Source organism: Clarias gariepinus, chromosome 22 (assembly GCF_024256425.1).
Source record: "Clarias gariepinus isolate MV-2021 ecotype Netherlands chromosome 22, CGAR_prim_01v2, whole genome shotgun sequence".
In the NCBI taxonomy this organism is placed as follows: Eukaryota; Metazoa; Chordata; class Actinopteri; order Siluriformes; family Clariidae; genus Clarias; species Clarias gariepinus.
This window is the reverse complement of record NC_071121.1, coordinates 18,174,406-18,192,835: the sequence shown is the minus strand read 5'-3', so window position 1 is coordinate 18,192,835 and position 18,430 is coordinate 18,174,406. Positions and strand designations below refer to the sequence as shown.

The window sequence follows — 18,430 nt, the reverse complement described above, 5'->3', positions numbered from 1 at the left end:
TTTACACACACCCTAAAAGTATATAAACAAAGTAGAAGGTAATTAAACAAATAAGTTTCACAAAAACTATTACTGCACAGACCTACATTTTTGTTGCTGCAGAGCATGGCTAACCAGCTGAAAGACACACAAAGTGATTTATTTAATGTACATAAATGAGCAAAATGATTTTTTGAAAAAAACTTTGATATTCTAATTAAATATTTATAAAAAAAATATATACAACATTAAGTGTTAATCAGATAAGCAAAATCTCACATTTGACAATAATAAATAACAATGTGATCCGTTTACTTTTTTATTTTAAGTAAAGGAGAAATGTGGCTTAATATTACATATATCATTGCTTGAAGTAAATACTAAAAAATATCAATATGGCAAATTATTATTAAATCATTTAAAAGAGAGATTTACAATACAGATATATCCATCTTCTGAAAAGTATGTTTATGTATGTAGTCAATACTTGGTGAGGGCTCCTTTAGCATGAATTACTGCATCAGTGCAGCATGTCATGGAGGCAATCATCCACTGGCACTTCTGAAGCTTGTAATGTTAGCTGCTAGTGAATGTGTAGCACTCTTGTTAGCTTATATTTTTTAGTTGCTAATATATTGCACTGTGTGTAAACATAGTGGTTTATGATCATATTTATGTTGATAAAAAGTTTTTATTGTAGTTTTTCAGTGCTTGTTTCAGTAAACATCCCAAATTATAATGGAGTTATAGAATAAATTACTTAATGAATATAAATCTTTTTTATTGCAGTCTTAAAAACATTTTATTTTTATTAATTATTTACCTATTATATTTTTTGTCATATTGAGGGGGGGAAAAGAAAACACCAGCCATAAATAAATAAATAAATAAAATAAAATTAATTAATTAATTGGCATCACATATTGACCATTTGCTGCACTTATTTTTTAAGATCAGCATCAGCAATAGAAAAATCCCTATGGGTCGACCACTGCTCTTCTCTCTTCCTCCAGACTCTGGGACCTTGATTTGCAAATGAAATGCAAAATTTACTTTTACCTGAAAAAGGGACTTTTTGTGCAGCAATCTCTTTCTTTTTATCATTAGCCCAGGTAAGACACTTCTGACGTTGTGTCTGGTTCAGAAGTGGCTTGGTACTAGGAATGTTGTAGTCTATTTTCTAAAGATGTCTGTGGCTGGTGGCTCTTGATGCACTAATTCCAGCCTCACTCAAATCCTTGTGGAACTCTTCCAAATTACTGAATCGACTTTGCTTGACAGTCTCCTATTACACTTACCTTACATTCAACACTCCATGAATGTGCTTTGATAGCACTTTATATGAGAGAAGAGTAGTTAGTGAAGAGTATCACTTTCTTTCTTTTTTTGGATCCCACCTCTGTACCAAAATTATCAGAGAAATTTCCCTGTTTCCTAATACATATCAGCAGAAAAAAAATCACTGATGAGTGGGGAGAACTTTAGTTTTTCTCTGCATAGACCATGTAAGTGGAAACTATTTAAGTTTCTCATCAGTTAAATGGTATGAAATTAAAATTCACAATAGTATAGAAAAGATGTTCCTGAATTTTTATCTCCTTATTAGGTAATAACAGCTTCAACAATATTTCCATGTAACCTTAAGTATTAATTAGAATAGCAACATTGACAGAATCACTAAAACCTTTTTTTTTTTTTTACAGGAAGAGTAAAACAGTAAAAAAATAAAATAAAATCTGACACTGGTCTGCAAAATGCCTCATAATATCCAGTAGCAAGTTATTAAATATTTTTGTTAATCTTTGTGAATGTTAGGGAAAAGGTGTACCAGATGTCAACAGCAGGCTAATGGTGAAAAAACTATGGGAGACCCTGCACATCCCTGTGTTTGCCTTGGTAGATGCTGACCCACACGGTATGCATTGGTTATAGGAATGACAGGAATTTAACATGCACTGCTGTAAAAACATTAATGATTATTCAAATTTAATCTCTCTCTCTCTTTCTCTCTCTCTCTCTCTCTCTCTCTCTCTCTCTCTCTCTCTTTTACCCCCAGGGATTGAAATCATGTGCATCTATAAGTATGGATCAATTGTAAGTATGGCCTTTTGCAGAACAGCAGTGATGTTGTCATTAACACTAGCTTATTTGTATATATTTTAAATCTGTGAAAATATTGATAATACTAACTTCATTTTTTTATATCAAACTATTTTAATTATTAAAGTAGCTTAAATATTTTAACTGCCTTTTGTTCTCAGTCAATGGCATTTGAAGCTCCCACTCTGACTGTCTCTTCGATGCTTTGGCTGGGCCTGTTGCCTTCAGACATTGAGAGGTTTGAAAGTGCACTTATCTAGAAATATCACAGTCATGCTGAAATTCATTACAAGAGAGATTCCTTAAGAGTGATTTTGCTTTTATACTTCTTTAATCAGTCATTTGACACAGATCATTCTACAAGACTAGAGATTCTGGGACTATTCCCCTTAAAATTCATTTTCACATTTGCAATGTAGGCATATAATTGGCCAGTGACTAGAATGTGCTGGTTTTAAGCTTGATCGGCCTTAACTAGTGGTCAGCTGCGCACCCTCAGATATTCAGAACTAGTTCTGTACCAAGTGGACAAGCTTAATTCATAAATGATTTACATAATGAATTACTTAATAAAATATCATGTGCATTAAAATCGTTAATGCAAATTAATCTCTTAAAGTACAAATACAGATCTGGCCATTAAAAATGCACGTTTCGAGAACAGGGATCCTGCAACTTGACGCGGCTGCGCGTGGCAACTGTGAAAATGCCCTTCCCGAACCTACCTGTAGGGGGCAGTCATATTTCAGTCCAAAGTATTTTGTGTCTACTGAAGCCGAAAGTGTGTTATCTTTCTTAGGCGCCCATTGACAGCAAGCGAAAGAGCTCATAAACGTGTCGAGCTCAAACTTTAAATACTGATATGTATTTATTTTTCATTATCTTCTCTCCTTCAATGATGACTGCGCTTTCTCCATTCAGTATTATTTCAGTCCAAAGTATTTTGTGTCTACTGAAGCCGAAAGTGTTTTATTATTGTTTTATTGTGTTTATGCGCTTTAAATATACACTAAACAATAAACACTGCCTTGTGCAAAGTGAAAGTGAGTTTTGCATGCAGCTTTTTGATCAACGCTAAACCCAAACAGCAAAATAACATAATAATAATCAAAAGAATTATAATTATTGTAATTTTAGCTGTTTAAGTCCAGCATTTAATTATTATTTAATTGTTAATAATTAAAGCTCCTCACATCACGCATGCTTTCACTTAAAAAAATGCAGTGTTTAATCAGCAAGTATATGTCGCTCCTCTTTATGATTGATAAACATTATGACTGAAACAAAGCTGCTCGTGTCGGCTTATATCGGGAGCATTTTGATCAAAAGGGAGATTAAAAGTGAAAGTGTGTACCAACAACACAGCACAAAGCATGTGTGTAAATAGCTAAAATGTGGTTGTGAATAAGTCTTTGAGTGAACGTAAAATGTTCGCGCGAACCCGCAGGTACGCTCTTTCATTTTGCTGAGTTTTGATCTAACGCCAGATGTGAGATATGAGAGATTTATAAGAGATTTCTCTTTCCAAGAAATACAACAAACACACATTTATACGTATTAAATAAGCGCTGTCTATGCAGCGCTGTGCGAAACGCACGCCGATATGAGCCGCTTTATTTCAGTCATAATATACTAACATGTTTTTGCTGTCTAGTGGCCCACGCGCATATTATATCAAATATAATTTCATATTATACACACACCCAAACATATTAAATATATATAATATAATCATATATTCATGTTTAATTAAATTCCTAAATCCTCAAGGTAAACATTTGTGGTATTTAATAGCATCCAGTGGTTTTAATAATATATTGAATATATACATTCACACGAGACCCAGACCCAATTCAGCCTTTGCATGAACCGGAGCACATTCAACATGTCACACACTAATACACAAACCTGGCCAAAGCCACCACCCCAAACACTCTTCCCCAACAGTCATGCTGAAATTCATTACAAGAGAGATTCCTTAAGAGTGATTTTGCTTTTATACTTCTTTAATCAGTCATTTGACACAGATCATTCTACAAGACTAGAGATTCTGGGACTATTCCCCTTAAAATTCGTTTTCACATTTGCAATGTAGGCATATAATTGGCCAGTGACTAGAATGTGCTGGTTTTAAGCTTGATCGGCCTTAACTAGTGGTCAGCTGCGCACCCTCAGATATTCAGAACTAGTTCTGTACCAAGTGGACAAGCTTAATTCATAAATGATTTACATAATGAATTACTTAATAAAATATCATGTGCATTAAAATCGTTAATGCAAATTAATCTCTTAAAGTACAAATACAGATCTGGCCATTAAAAATGCACGTTTCGAGAACAGGGATCCTGCAACTTGACGCGGCTGCGCGTGGCAACTGTGAAAATGCCCTTCCCGAACCTACCTGTAGGGGGCAGTCATATTTCAGTCCAAAGTATTTTGTGTCTACTGAAGCCGAAAGTGTGTTATCTTTCTTAGGCGCCCATTGACAGCAAGCGAAAGAGCTCATAAACGTGTCGAGCTCAAATAGCTAAAATGTGGTTGTGAATAAGTCTTTGAGTGAACGTAAAATGTTCGCGCGAACCCGCAGGTACGCTCTTTCATTTTACTGAGTTTTGATCTAACGCCAGATGTGAGATATGAGAGATTTATAAGAGATTTCTCTTTCCAAGAAATACAACAAACACACATTTATACGTATTAAATAAGCGCTGTCTATGCAGCGCTGTGCGAAACGCACGCCGATATGAGCCGCTTTATTTCAGTCATAATATACTAACATGTTTTTGCTGTCTAGTGGCCCACGCGCATATTATATCAAATATAATTTCATATTATACACACACCCAAACATATTAAATATATATAATATAATCATATATTCATGTTTAATTAAATTCCTAAATCCTCAAGGTAAACATTTGTGGTATTTAATAGCATCCAGTGGTTTTAATAATATATTGAATATATACATTCACACGAGACCCAGACCCAATTCAGCCTTTGCATGAACCGGAGCACATTCAACATGTCACACACTAATACACAAACCTGGCCAAAGCCACCACCCCAAACACTCTTCCCCAACAGGGTGAACACATTGAAAACCCTCCTCAATGCATGATGGTCATCAGCCGAAGCCCCACCCACCCCACACTGCCCCCAACCGAGCTGTGACCACAATGTCCATGCACCAAACCCAGTACACATGTCTGCAAAGCCCTCATTACCAGCAGCTGAAAGCATTTGCCTGTGCTGTGCGGCCGTTACCAGCGGCGGTAGAGTAACCCTTCGTGTAACGCTAGGTGAGTAAACTGGGAGCGAAGAGCTTTTAAGGATTCAAGGATTCAAGGATTTAAAGATGCTTTATTGTCATACCAGGACACTTCCATGTTCTGGTACGAAATTAGGACCCAGGTCTCATTTAAGCCACAGAAATAGCATAGTAGTATAAATATGAGGGTGTATATACTGTATGTATATACATGAATACCTCCTGCCTGAGGTAGGAGGTTGAAATAGAGCATGTGCAGGGTAAGTGAAGTCCCTAAGTCCAGCTCGTTTTAGCTTACTGAAGAAGTAGAGGCGCTGGTGGGCCTTTTTAATCAGGCCCGAGGTGTTGACGCTCCAGTTTAAGTCCTTAGCTATATGGACGCCTAGATACTTAAAGCTGGAGACCACTTCCACAGCTGCTCCAACAATGTGTAGGGGGAGAGCAGTTCGCCTGTCCTTTCTGAAGTCCACCACTATCTCTTTGGTCTTTTTTACATTGATGCAGAGTTTATTTTCCCTACACCACTGTACCAGTTGTTCTACCTCCTCTCTGTCATAGGATTCATCGTTGTCAGTAATGCGTCCCACTACTGCTGTGTCATCTGCGAATTTGACTATATGACAGCTGGAGTGTCTCGCTATGCAGTCATACGTCAACAGAGTGAACAGGAGAGGGCTCAGCACGCAACCTTGAGGCGAGCCTGTACTGATGGTGATGGTGGAGGAGATGGTGTCATGGATCCTGACAGTTTAAGATCTGTTGGTCAGGAAGTCTAGGACCCAATTCCCTACTGAGGGGCCATTTTACCTCTCGCCCTAGATAGGCGATAGCGGTGTAATCTGGTCTCAGGCCCGCTTTAACCCAACCTGGCACCCTATACAGAACCGGATCATTCTCCTGCTCGGCAATAAGCTGATCACGGTCCAGCTGTGGCACAGGCCAAAACGACTACGGTTGGCGCTCTAGGCAACACAGTAGCTCGGCTGCACGCCGGCTCAGATGGCCGATCACCGCCGGAGAGCCTGGAGGACTGCAAGGGGAGAATGTTTGGAGTCAAGGGTTCTACGTTGCAACCGAACACGAGCTCTTCAATTCGCTCACAGAACCGACCACACACCTTGCTGCCCGGCTGGCGGGATAAAGTGTCGGCGTTAGCGTGTAGTTTTTACGCTTGGTCTGCTGGAAGTTTCGCCCCCCGGGTGTGTGCTACTAAAATGTCCAGCTGTGGTTTGGGTATTAGCAACCTGACTTATTTGAAGTTATCACGGAGAGTTCCGTCATTTAAGTTTAACAACACACCCCATTTTTCTAAAATGTCCAACCCCAAAATGCAATCCTCTTCTATAATACTCACAAAGAATTCATGTGAATGAATTCACTCACACGCCCGTACCTTCATGTTGCTCCCTGATACGGTGCGAATGTTGAAGTCTGGATCAGGCGGTCTGCAAACGCGCTCGCTTTGTCCAAGTAATCCACAGCGCAACAGCGAAACAGTATAACCGGTATCCACGAGCGCCCGTAGTAAGACGTCGTCCAGAACACTTTCCTAAACGTCCCGAACGGAAGTTGAATCCACTAGTTGGGGGAACACGAAAGGTTGCTGGAGGTGGCTTTCCCTTAGCACCCCCCGGAGCTAGTTTAATGGCTGCTGTGGTACGCTGTCCCTCGGCATCACTGCGAAACCTCAGAGACTTGTTCTTTGTCTAACCGTGACGGGTAGCCCTGTCCCCAGCTAGATTTACCTACCGAGTGCCCCCGAGCTGCAGGAGGTCGCTCAGCTCTTTTGCCGTGTTGTTCCACTATTATGGGTTCTGCGCGCTCCGCCGCAAACCTGATGTTTCGCTGCTCCGCTTCGGTTGCCCCGGTTTGCTCGCGCTAGCCCCGTCAGGAAGATGCTCTTTCTCCCACCATAGTTGCTCCACTACTCGGCAGCCTGCTTGGATCTTTTGTAGGTCCTTAATAGTGTTCTTGAACTCGTAATTCTCCATCCCACATCTGACACCAATGTAGTGTTTTACCGCTGTAAAGGATGTTGGAGAGACAAGCGAGCTTAATTGCTGCCCAATGCAATGGCTGGGAGTACTTTATTTCACACAGCACTGTATAGCATGAGCAACACATTCATCCAAGACCCAGACCCAATTCAGCCTAAGTATGAACCAGCACACATTCAACAGGTCACACACTAACACACAAACCTGGCCAAAGCCACCACCCCAAACACTCTTCCCCAACAGGGTGAACACATTTAAAACCCCCGCAATGCATGATGGTCTTCAGCCACCGCCCCGCCCACGCCACAAAATAGTAGTTATTCAGTTACCGATTTTTCTACTGACTTTATTTGACATACTGACTTTATTTACTGTGTTTAAATAACTGCATTATGTTACTGCATTATGTTTTAAGACATCCTTAATTTACATTTCTTCCCTAATTATATGTCCACAAATACTTTGACAACATACACTTATCAACTTATCAACATACACTTATCAACAAGTATCAAGAATGTGCATTTCATATGAATGTCCATATGAATCTCAAATATGAGACACGTGCACAAACACACAAACTCTCTCTGTGCATACACATGTTAAGCGCGCGTAGACAAACATAAACTCTCTGTCCACGCACACACAATCTCTCCGTGCAAAAACAATGCGAGTAGCCTATATACAGTACATGTATTTGTCTTTGGTTCATTTCTTGCCGAGAATGTCTACATTTTACATCAATAAATCGCACGCGATTAGCAGCCTTTTGATCAAAACGCTGACTTTTCTAAAGTGACAGTACAGTATGAGGTCAAATAATGGGTAAAATAATTATTAAATGCTGGACACAAACAGCAAAAAACATGATGAAAAGCCCGAAGCACTTCGTGTTCATAAAATAATATTTACTTAATGTGATAAAATTATTGTATATATATATATTGTTTATATATATATATATATATATATATATATATATATATATATATATTGTAAGGGACTGCCCCTGCCAATTAGAGACATTATAAATAGCTGTTGGTTCTGGGAAACTGGGTCGAGCATTGACGCTGTTTAGTGGGCATGTGTTTAGTTTTGTTTAGTTTACAGTATTTTTTTTGTTTGTTTATATTTAGAAGTATAGCGAACTGGCTCTGAAGGCTTGACTTTGTGTATCTTTGAGTTTACCTGTGTGTTTCTGAGTCTTGTTGTTCGTTTGATTCTAGTTACTCATGTTTGTTTCTGCCTCGTGTCTCTAGTGTCCCTACCTAGTCTTTTGTATCTCTCCTTGTCTCTAATCAAAGCTCGAAGCCTGGGTATGCGCTATGTGTGTGTGAGGTTCGCTCATAGGAGGGTGTGTGTGTGTGTGAGGTTCGCTCATAGGAGCGTGTGTATATGTGTGAGGTTTGCTCGTAGGAGCATGTGTGTGCGTGTGAGGTTCGCTCATAGGAGCGTGTGTGTGTGAGGTCCGCTCATAAGAGCGTGTAGGTGAGTATGCCGCTCCTAGAAGCGTGGGTATGAATGCCGCTCATAGGAGCGTAGGCGTGATTGCCGCTCGTTGGAGCGTAGGTGTGCGTGGAAGCCGCTCATAGGAGCGTGTGTATAAATGCCGCTCATAGGAGCGTGGGTATGAGTGCCGCTCATAGGAGCGTGGAGGTGAGTATGCCGATCATAGGAGCGCGTGGCTGAATGCCGCTCATAGGAGCGTGTGGCTGAATGCCGCTCATTGGAGCGTGGGTATGAGTGCCGCTCATAGGAGCGTGGAGGTGAGTATGCCGCTCTTAGGAGCGTGTGGCTGAATGCCGCTCATAGGAGCGTGTGGCTGAATGCCGCTCATAGGAGCGTTGGTATGAGTGCCGCTCATAGGAGCGTGGAGGTGAGTATGCCGTTCATAGGAGCGTGGAGGTGAGTATGCTGCTCATAGAATTGTGTGGCTGAAGGCCACTCGTAGAAGCGTGGGCGTGTGAATGTCGCTCATAGGAGCGCGGGTGTGTGTGTCGCTCAGAGGAGTAATTGTGGGAGTGTTGCTCGTAGAAGCGTAGCAGGGTTAAATCTAGGGATGCACCGAAATTTCGGCCGCCGAAAATTTTCGGCCGAAATAGCATTATCGGTTTCGGCCGAAACGTAAGAAAGTGCCGAAAATAAAAGCCGAAATTTTCGCCACGCCTCTGCCATCCTCCCGTCTCGTTCGCGCTGTCATTACGCATCAAACACGGAGTATGTCGGCGGTTTGGAAGCACTTTAAAGTTTTAGATGAGGACAGCAAAGTTGCAATATGCAAAAAAAAATTTAATACAAACAAAAAGAAAATATTTTAAACATGTTTTTTAATGAAGCCATTTTCGGTTTCGGTATCAGTTTTCGGCCAAGTGCATCCAAAAATTTCGGTTTCGTTTTCGGCCCAGAATTTTCATTTCGGTGCATCCCTAGTTAAATTCATCTTTAAGAGCTTTGGTTAGATGTGTAATGTAGGACTTAGAACCTTTATCACAACACCAAGCTAATGTCATCAGTCTAACACGGAGCTATTGTATGTCTCGGGTATTAGAGCCTGTATGTGTATGTCTCGAGTATTAGAGCCTGTATGTGTATGTCTCAGGTATTAGAGCCTGTATGTATGTTAGAGGGCCTGTGTCACAACACAGAGCTAGAGTATGTGTGTTAGAGAGCCTGTATCATCATACAGAGCTAGAGTATGTCTTTCTGAATGCCTGTGTTACAACACTAAGCTTGGGTTAAGTGGGAAGGGTTTCCAAAGCCTGTGTGTGTTCTGTTTCCTGAATCCCTGTTTGTTTTGTGTCCTGGATCCCTAAGTATGTTTTGTTTCCAGAGCCAGTGTTTTGCTTGTTTAAGTTTCAGTGTGTTTAGTTGATTTGTTTGAATAAAAGACTCTTTATTTTGAAGACACATTTCACTTGTGTTCTTAGGCCATTGGTTGTGGCCATACACTGCATCATGATGCTTTGTAAACCATTGTGTATTTTGGTACCTTTCTATCATAGCCAACTTTTTCAGAAATTCAAGAACTCCTGTAAAACACAATGAGGATCTAACTTGTTCAAAATTCAGTCATTATGAAATTAATAGTTATGTAAAAATACAGTCCTGGGTATATTTGTTTGTAATTTGAATACTGTACGTAGGTAAACTATAAATTACAGTGCATCCGTAAAGTATTCACAGTACATCACATTTTATGTTACAGTCTTATTTCAAAGGAAATTAAAAAAAAAATTTCTCAGTATTCTACACACAACACCCATATTGACAATGTGAAAAAAGTTTACTTGAGGATTTTGCAAATGTGTTAAAAAAAACAACAAATCACATGTACATAAGTATTCACAGCCTTTGCTCAATACTTTGTCGATGCACCTTTGGCAGCAATTACAGCCTCAAGGCTTTTTGAATATGATGCCACAAGCTTGGCACACTTATCTTTGGCCAGTTTTGCCCATTCCTCTTTGCAGCACCTCTCAAGCTCCATCAAGTTTGATGAGAAGCATTGGCACAGCCATTGTAAGATCTCTCCAGAGATGTTCAATCGGATTCAAGTCTGGGCTTTGGCTGGGCCACTCAAGGACATTCACAGAGCTGTCCTGAAGCCACTCCTTTGATATCTTGGCTGTGTGCTTAGGGTCGTTTTTTTGCTGAAAGATGAACCACCGCTCCAGTCTGTGGTCAAGAGCGCACTAAAGCATAGAAGCAAAAGCTTTTTATCCAGGATGTCTCTGTACATTGCTCCAGTCATCTTTCCCTTTATCCTGACTAGTCTCCCCGTTCCTGCTGCTGAAAAAGATCCTCACAGCATGATACTGACTTTCGCATAGGTAACTATCAGATTATAAGTTAGCCTACTATCAGGTATTTAAATCAATTTAATTTAAGACCATTTAACGCGAGGCAATGCCATGTCTTTCATAAAGTCCTTCCATGCGCCATCTGGCGGATATTCAGTGAAGCACAACACATTTATTTATTTATCCAACTTTAATTGGATCGCCATTTGATTCCACAGAACTCGATCAAGCGACTGAATATCTAGAGTCAACACTTCGTCATAGCTTAGATAATGTAGCTCCAGTTAAAAAAAAAATCATTAGAGATAATAAACGTGCTCCTTGGTATAACGATCACACTCCTCTAAAACAAACCGCTTGGCAATTAGAACGCAAATGGCGTCAAACTAAATTGATAGTTTTCCAAATAGCATGGAAGGAGAGCATCCTGAACTATAGAAGAGCTCTCAGTGCTGCTAGGTCAATGTATCTCTCCACTCTTATAGAAAATAACAAAAATAATCCTAGATTTTTATTTAATACCATAGCTAAATTAACTAAAAACAAGACCACTGCAAAAATCTCCACAACAACAACATACAGTAGTGAGGATTTCATGAACTTTTTTAATAACAAAATCATAAATATTAGGCAAAAAATTCAGGCTTTAAAACCAGACAATTTAAGTGATACAGATGATAAATTAATTACATCACATCAGAACCTAGAATACTTTACTCCCCTTGAAGCGAGTGAACTAATTTCACTCATCTCCTCTTCAAAATCGTCAACCTGTGAATTAGATCCTATACCGACACATTTTCTCAAGCAGATAGTTCCAGCAATAACAGAATCCCTGTTAAAAGTAATTAACTGTTCACTCAGCAGTGGGTATGTTCCTAAATCCCTAAATTAGCAGTTATTAAACCAATAATCAAAAAACCTGACCTTGACCCCTGTCAGCTTTCCAATTACAGGCCGATATCAAACCTCCCGTGTATCTCTAAAATTCTGGAAAAGGTAGTATCACAACAGCTATGTTCATATCTACATAGGAATAGCATACATGAACTGTATCAGTCAGGATTTAGGCCTCATCACAGCACAGAGACAGCACTCGTTAAAGTAGTAAATGACCTCCTAGTGGCCTCTGATCAGGGTTGTGTCACTATACTTGTGTTACTCGACCTCAGTGCAGCTTTTGACACTATTGATCATGGTATTCTCCTTCACAGATTAGAAAATGTAGTAGGAATTAAGGGAACGGCCCTCTTATGGCTCAGATCCTATTTGACTGATCGTTATCAGTTTGTAGATTTAGATGGTGACCATTCCTCATGTTCTCAAGTTGAGTTTGGTGTTCCACAGGGTTCTGTTTTAGGCCCACTGCTTTTTTCCCTTTACATGCTTCCTCTAGCAAACATAATTCGTAAACATGGTATTAGTTTTCATTGTTATGCTGATGACACACAAGTATACGTTTCAGCAAAACCAGATGAAAAAAACCAGCTTACTTAAGTTGAGCAATGTGTGCAGGACATAAGAGATTGAATGTTAATTAATTTACATCCTGATAAAAAAGAAGTTCCAGTCATAGGACCACAAGCAGCTAGAAGTAAGCTTTCTGATCACACTGTGATTTTAAATGGCCTTTCTGTTACATCAAGTGCAACAGTAAAAGACCTCGGTGTGATTATAGATTCAAGCCTTTCATTTGAAGCACATTATAATAAAAATTATATATATTTGTAGATAATACTACCAGGATAGCATTCTTTCACCTCAGAAATATTGCCAAGATAAGAAATATATTGTCACTAAACGATGCAGAAAAACTAGTTCATGCTTTTATCACATCTAGGTTGGATTATTGTAACGCCTAACTGTCTGGTTGTTCAACTTCAGGTAGGTGCCTAAACAAGTTTCAATTAGTCCAGAATGCAGCAGCGAGAGTCCTTACTCGAACCAGAAGATATGAGCACATCACCCCTATCTTATCTACATTGCATTGGCTTCCTGTGAAATTTCGCATCGATTTTAAAATACTACTCTTGACGTATAAAGCATTAAATGGTCTCGCGCCGCAGTATCTGAATGAACTGCTAGTGTCTTACAATCCGCCACTCCTACTTCGATCAAAGGATGCAGGCTGCTTGTCAGTACCGCGTATTATTAAAACTACAGCAGGGGGCAGAGCTTTTTCTTACAAAGCCCCAAAGTTATGGAATAGTCTTCCAAATAGCGTTCGGGACTCAGACACAGTCTCAGTGTTTAAGTCCAGGCTAAAAACCTATTAATTTAGCCAAGCATTTTTATAAATAGATTAGCCTTAGGTAAAGGAGCAGATCTGGGGGACTCATGGACGTGGAGTATTAGGTGAACTGGTATGTTTGGATGCTGTCTTCCCCACTCTCATTGATCACTCAGGTTTGTTGACGGTGAGGTGATTGGTTGCCTTACATCTCTGGAAGCCCTCATGTTTGTGTTTCCATCTGGCTCTCCCTTTTTAGTTATGCTGTCATAGTTAGTCCTGCCGGAGTCTCTGCTTGCACTCTGCACTAAATATACATTCACTTTTTGCATTGTTCGACTGTGACCATACCTAACTGTTATCTCTCCATCTCTTTACTCTCTTCTTTTCTGCTCTCTCCTCTCTCTCTCTCTCCCTCTCTCCTTTTTCCTCTACCTATCTCTCTGTCGAGCTATACATGTCGCTCCTGAGCTGCCAGTGATCCAGACCCCCTCTGCCCGCTGGACCTCTCTAACTCATCCTGAAGTCCTGCTTCTGGTTGGAGATCTCATCACATGGATGCCCCCGTGTGGTCTGCCTGGAATGCGTGTGGTGACTGGGGTTGGTTCCACTTTTCCATGAAGGTGGTCCTGTCCTCGACTGATGCAGACAGCTGTTCTCTGAGGACCTGTGACTTCAGTCGCTCAATAGTTCAGGACTGAAATTTTTCACAGTCTACCTGAGCCTCCAGGAATAAACTGGACTTTAATCTTACACATCTCCTCTTATACTGAACTTTCAGTCTCGCATATTATTATGCACATCAATCCCTGCTATCTGTTTCACCCAGATGAGGATGGGTTCCCTGTTGAGTCTGGTTCCTCTCAAGGTTTCTTCCTATTACCATCTCAGGGAGTTTTTCCTTGCCACTGTCGCGGTCATCCTAGGCTTGCTCATCAGGGACAATCATATAATTTTAATTCATACACATTCACATTTCATACAAACTTAATTCTTTTGATTGTGTAAAGCTGCTTTGTGATGATGTAAATCGTTAAAAGCGCTATACAAATAAAATTGAATTGAATTGAATTGAATATTTAAATTCCCGAATGTTGCTTGCGGTAAGTCGTGGCACGCCCCACGCCAAATTGCGGCATCTCGCGGGAAAACACGTGCAGTCTTAATGACGATATCTGTAAATCTCTAAAATCAGCTGTTACAGTAGGCGCCGCACATGCTTTTAAGTTATGTTGAGCACCATTACTTTATAAGTAATGGTGCTTAACATAACATAATGGTGTGTGCCTTTTTTAAAACTGAAACTGTTTGAATAAAAAACACATAATCAACTTTTTAATTATCAAATGTATAGCCCACTGTTTGAATTTAGGCAAATTTGAGATTTGTTTACATTCTTGTGTGACTTGTTGTGTTCATTCATACAAAAGCAATGCCTTAACCACCATGCTTTACTGTAGGGATGGTATTGGCCTGGTGATTAGCGGTTCCTGGTTTCCTTCAAACGTGATGCTTGTCATTCCACCAAAGAGTTTAATCTTTGTCTCATCAGACCAGAGAATTTTGTTTCTCATGGTCTGAGAGTCCTTCAGGTGCCTTTTGGCAAACTCCAGGCAGGCTGCCATGTGCCTTTTACTGAGGAGTGGCTTCCGTCTGGCCACTCTACAAGATAGGCGTAAAAAGCGCTATACATCGCTATAAATCGTTAAAAGCGCTATACAAATAAAATTGAATTTAAATGAATTGAATAGGCCTGATTGGTGGATTGCTGCAGGTATAGTTGTCCTTCTGGGAGGTTCTCTTCTCTTCACAGAGGACCTCTGGAGCTCAAAGTGATCATCGGGTTCTTGGTCACCTGCCTGACTAAGGCCCTTTTCCCCCCGATCGCTCGGTTTAGATGGCCAGCCAGCTGTAGGAAGAGTCCTGGTGGTTTTGAACTTCTGCCACTTACTGATTATGGAGGCCACTGTTCTCATTTGAACCTTCAAAGCAGCAGAAATTTTTCTGTAACCTTCCCCAGATTTGTGCCTTGTGACAATTCTGTCTCGGTGGTCTACAGACAATTCCTTTTACTTCATGCTTGGTTTGTGCTCTGACATGAACTGTCAACTGTGGGACCTTATATAGACAGGTGTGTGCCTTTCCAAATCATGTCCAATCAACTGAATTTACCATAGGTGCACTCAAATTAAGCTGCTGAAACATCTCAAGGATGATCAGGGGAAACAGGATGCGCCTGATTTTGAGCCTTATGACAAAGGCTGTGAATACTTATGTACATGTGCTTTCTGATTTTTTTCATTTTTAATAAATTTGCAAAAATATCAGGTAAAGCTTTCTTACATTGTCATTATGGGGTGTTGTGTGTAGAATTCTGAGGAAAAAAATTTATTTAATCCATTTTAGACTAAGGCTCTGACATAACAAAATGTGAAAAAAAGTTATGAGCTGTGAATACTTTCCGGATGCACTGTTTATGATCAACGTAAGGCGGAACAGGGCATACCAGCTAATAAATATTAGGAATATTAGTGAATAATGCATGAAATGTTATGTGTGTCCAGCCTTGGGGTGCCAAAAGATGCTCTAATTCCATTAACAGAAGCAGATGAAAGGAAGCTCAAACATTTAAAGCAAAGACCATATATTTCTTTTCATCCTGGATGGGAGAGAGAGGTAAAGGCAGTGACATATTTTATTGTTTTATTGTGAATATTGTGAATGCCAGGCCAATATTTTATATAAATACATATATTTGTATTTTATACATATAATAACACACATTTCATACTCATTTTCCTCATTTGAAGCTGCTTTGTGACAATGATCACTGGTAAAGTAAATAAAATAATATTCAATTGAATTAAGTCAGACAATCCAGTGTATGTTTTTTTTCTTTGTTTAGATACAATCATATACCATTAACATAGTGTTGTTGTTGTTTTTTTATTATTATTATTGTAATTACAGTAAAACCTCGGATTACGAGTAACACGGTTTGCGAGTGTTCAGCAAGATGAGCAAAGATTTTTAATAATTTTTGACTTGGAAAACGAGCAGTGTCTTGGTTTACGAGCACAGAGTATCATGTATAATCAACGGTATAATCAACATCCGTGTGTGTGTTTTTCTTTCTCTTGCGTTGCAGAATGTGTGTTATGTGTGTGCATGTGCGTGTAATTTGCCACCGCGCCGGTTCTCACACACACGCACACTCTCTCTCTCATCTTTAGTGTGTGTCAGTGTTTGAGTGTGTGTGTTATGTGTGCGCGCACGTAATTTGACACTGCGCCAGTTCAAACACACAGTTCACTCTCACTCTCTGTCTCTCTCTCTCATTTACATTTACATTTGGGCATTTGGCAGACGCTCTTATCCGTCTTAGACGTACATTTCCTTTTTTTTTTAATCTTATTACAGACGCTCTTATCCGTCTTGGACTTACATTTCTTTTTTTTTTTCTCATTAGACATCTGAGCAGTTGAGGGTTAAGGGCCTTGCTCAAGGGCCCAACAGCGGCAACTTGGTGGTTGTGGGGTTTGAACCTGGGATCTTCCGAACCGCAGTCCAATGCCTTAACCACTGAGCTACCCCTGGCCCCCGCCTGCAGCCCTCTCTCGCCTTTTATGTGTGTGTGTGTGTGTGTGTGTTTGAGAGAAGAGAGCAGAGAGGGGGTGCTTCATCACACACAACCAGCACGGTGTCAAATTACGTATGCGCACAAACATAACACACACACTCCGCAGCGCAGGAGAGAGAAAAACACACACACACAGTGCCTGTGCACATAAATGGAAACACTTATCTGTCTGGATTTATTTTTAAGGTAAAGTGCAGGTTAATTTGTTATATATTTTGTGATAATTATTTTTATGTATTTTTTGGGGGCTGTGGAACGAATAATTTTAATTTCCATTATTTCTTATGGAAAAATTTGTTTTTTAGTTTATGAGTGTTTTGAAATACAAGCCCACTTCCGGAATAAATTATGCTCATAATCCAAGGTTTCACTGTATTAGAAATGTCATGAAAGTCCAACCCTTTTAACCTTTGCTGTATCAATATATTGGATGTGTGACAGAAAAACATATTATAATAATATTGTGGCACATAATGTTTTTTTTTTCCTGCTGCAGCTCTAAAGTGCTCAACAGTTACCACCTCTATTAGCAGTCTTCATTATAAATAGCAAAAGTGACTATATAAAAAGAAGAATTCACCTTGTGATGTAGCATAGATATTGTTAAAATAGGTTTGCATCATTACTGTGTATAACGTGTGTGTAATGTGTAATTACATTAATGTGTAATCATTATTGTAAATGATCTGCAGCAGTTTTGCACTATGTTGCTATTTATACCTTTACTTCAATAGTGATGCAAACTTAACCAGTAATTGGTAATTGTTAATTTAAACCTTATCTATGTCTGTAAGATGGAGCTCATGCTAAGATGGAAGCAGAAAGCTGAGATCCAGTCACTTGTCTCCATTTCTCCTCATTTTCTCACTCGGGTGTACCTACAAAATAAGTTGTCTTATGGAGGCTGGATATGAGACCACACACTCTAACAGACTTCTTGGTAACTGAAAGCCGATCACAAATAAAATAAATAAGAATGGAAAATTGATCGTTTTTTTTATGTTTTTTTAAAGAATTTTGTTACATTAAGTTTTTTTATGTTGATTGAAGCAGATAGAATTTTCTTGTTTGATTATTGTTATTAGAATTTAATTATAGATTTAACAGATATTTTTATATTTTTATGTTTTGCAGACTGTTATGGCTCCATAGAAATCCTTTATAAGGATCCTTCAAGAAGGCAATAAAATCTTTTTAAACTGTTACACACTGTAAAAAATGTTTAATACCAAAGTTACAGACATTGGAAACAACTTTTACAAGAAAATACATAAATAATTAATTAATAAACAGTCAGTATATAAGTTTCAATTTAACAATGAGTACAGCATATCTAAGTGTTTTGCATGTAACCTATGTACAGGTGACTGACATATTGGAGAATATTTTGATAGCCCAATACTAGATGAAAAA

The 18,430-nt window shown here is 39.3% G+C and overlaps 1 protein-coding gene across 1 annotated transcript in view; it reads left to right on the top strand.

Annotated features, from left to right (window-relative positions):
* Positions 1–17,951, top strand: part of spo11 (SPO11 initiator of meiotic double stranded breaks) — a 98,715-nt gene extending 80,764 nt beyond the window's left edge. The window contains exons 10-14 of the mRNA XM_053481997.1: positions 1,795–1,894; positions 2,036–2,073; positions 2,241–2,317; positions 15,942–16,053; positions 17,812–17,951. Of these exons, the coding sequence (XP_053337972.1) occupies positions 1,795–1,894; positions 2,036–2,073; positions 2,241–2,317; positions 15,942–16,053; positions 17,812–17,931 (447 nt within the window). The 3' untranslated portion in view covers positions 17,932–17,951. The remainder of the gene's footprint in view (positions 1–1,794; positions 1,895–2,035; positions 2,074–2,240; positions 2,318–15,941; positions 16,054–17,811) is intronic.
* Positions 17,952–18,430: the final 479 nt, after the last annotated feature.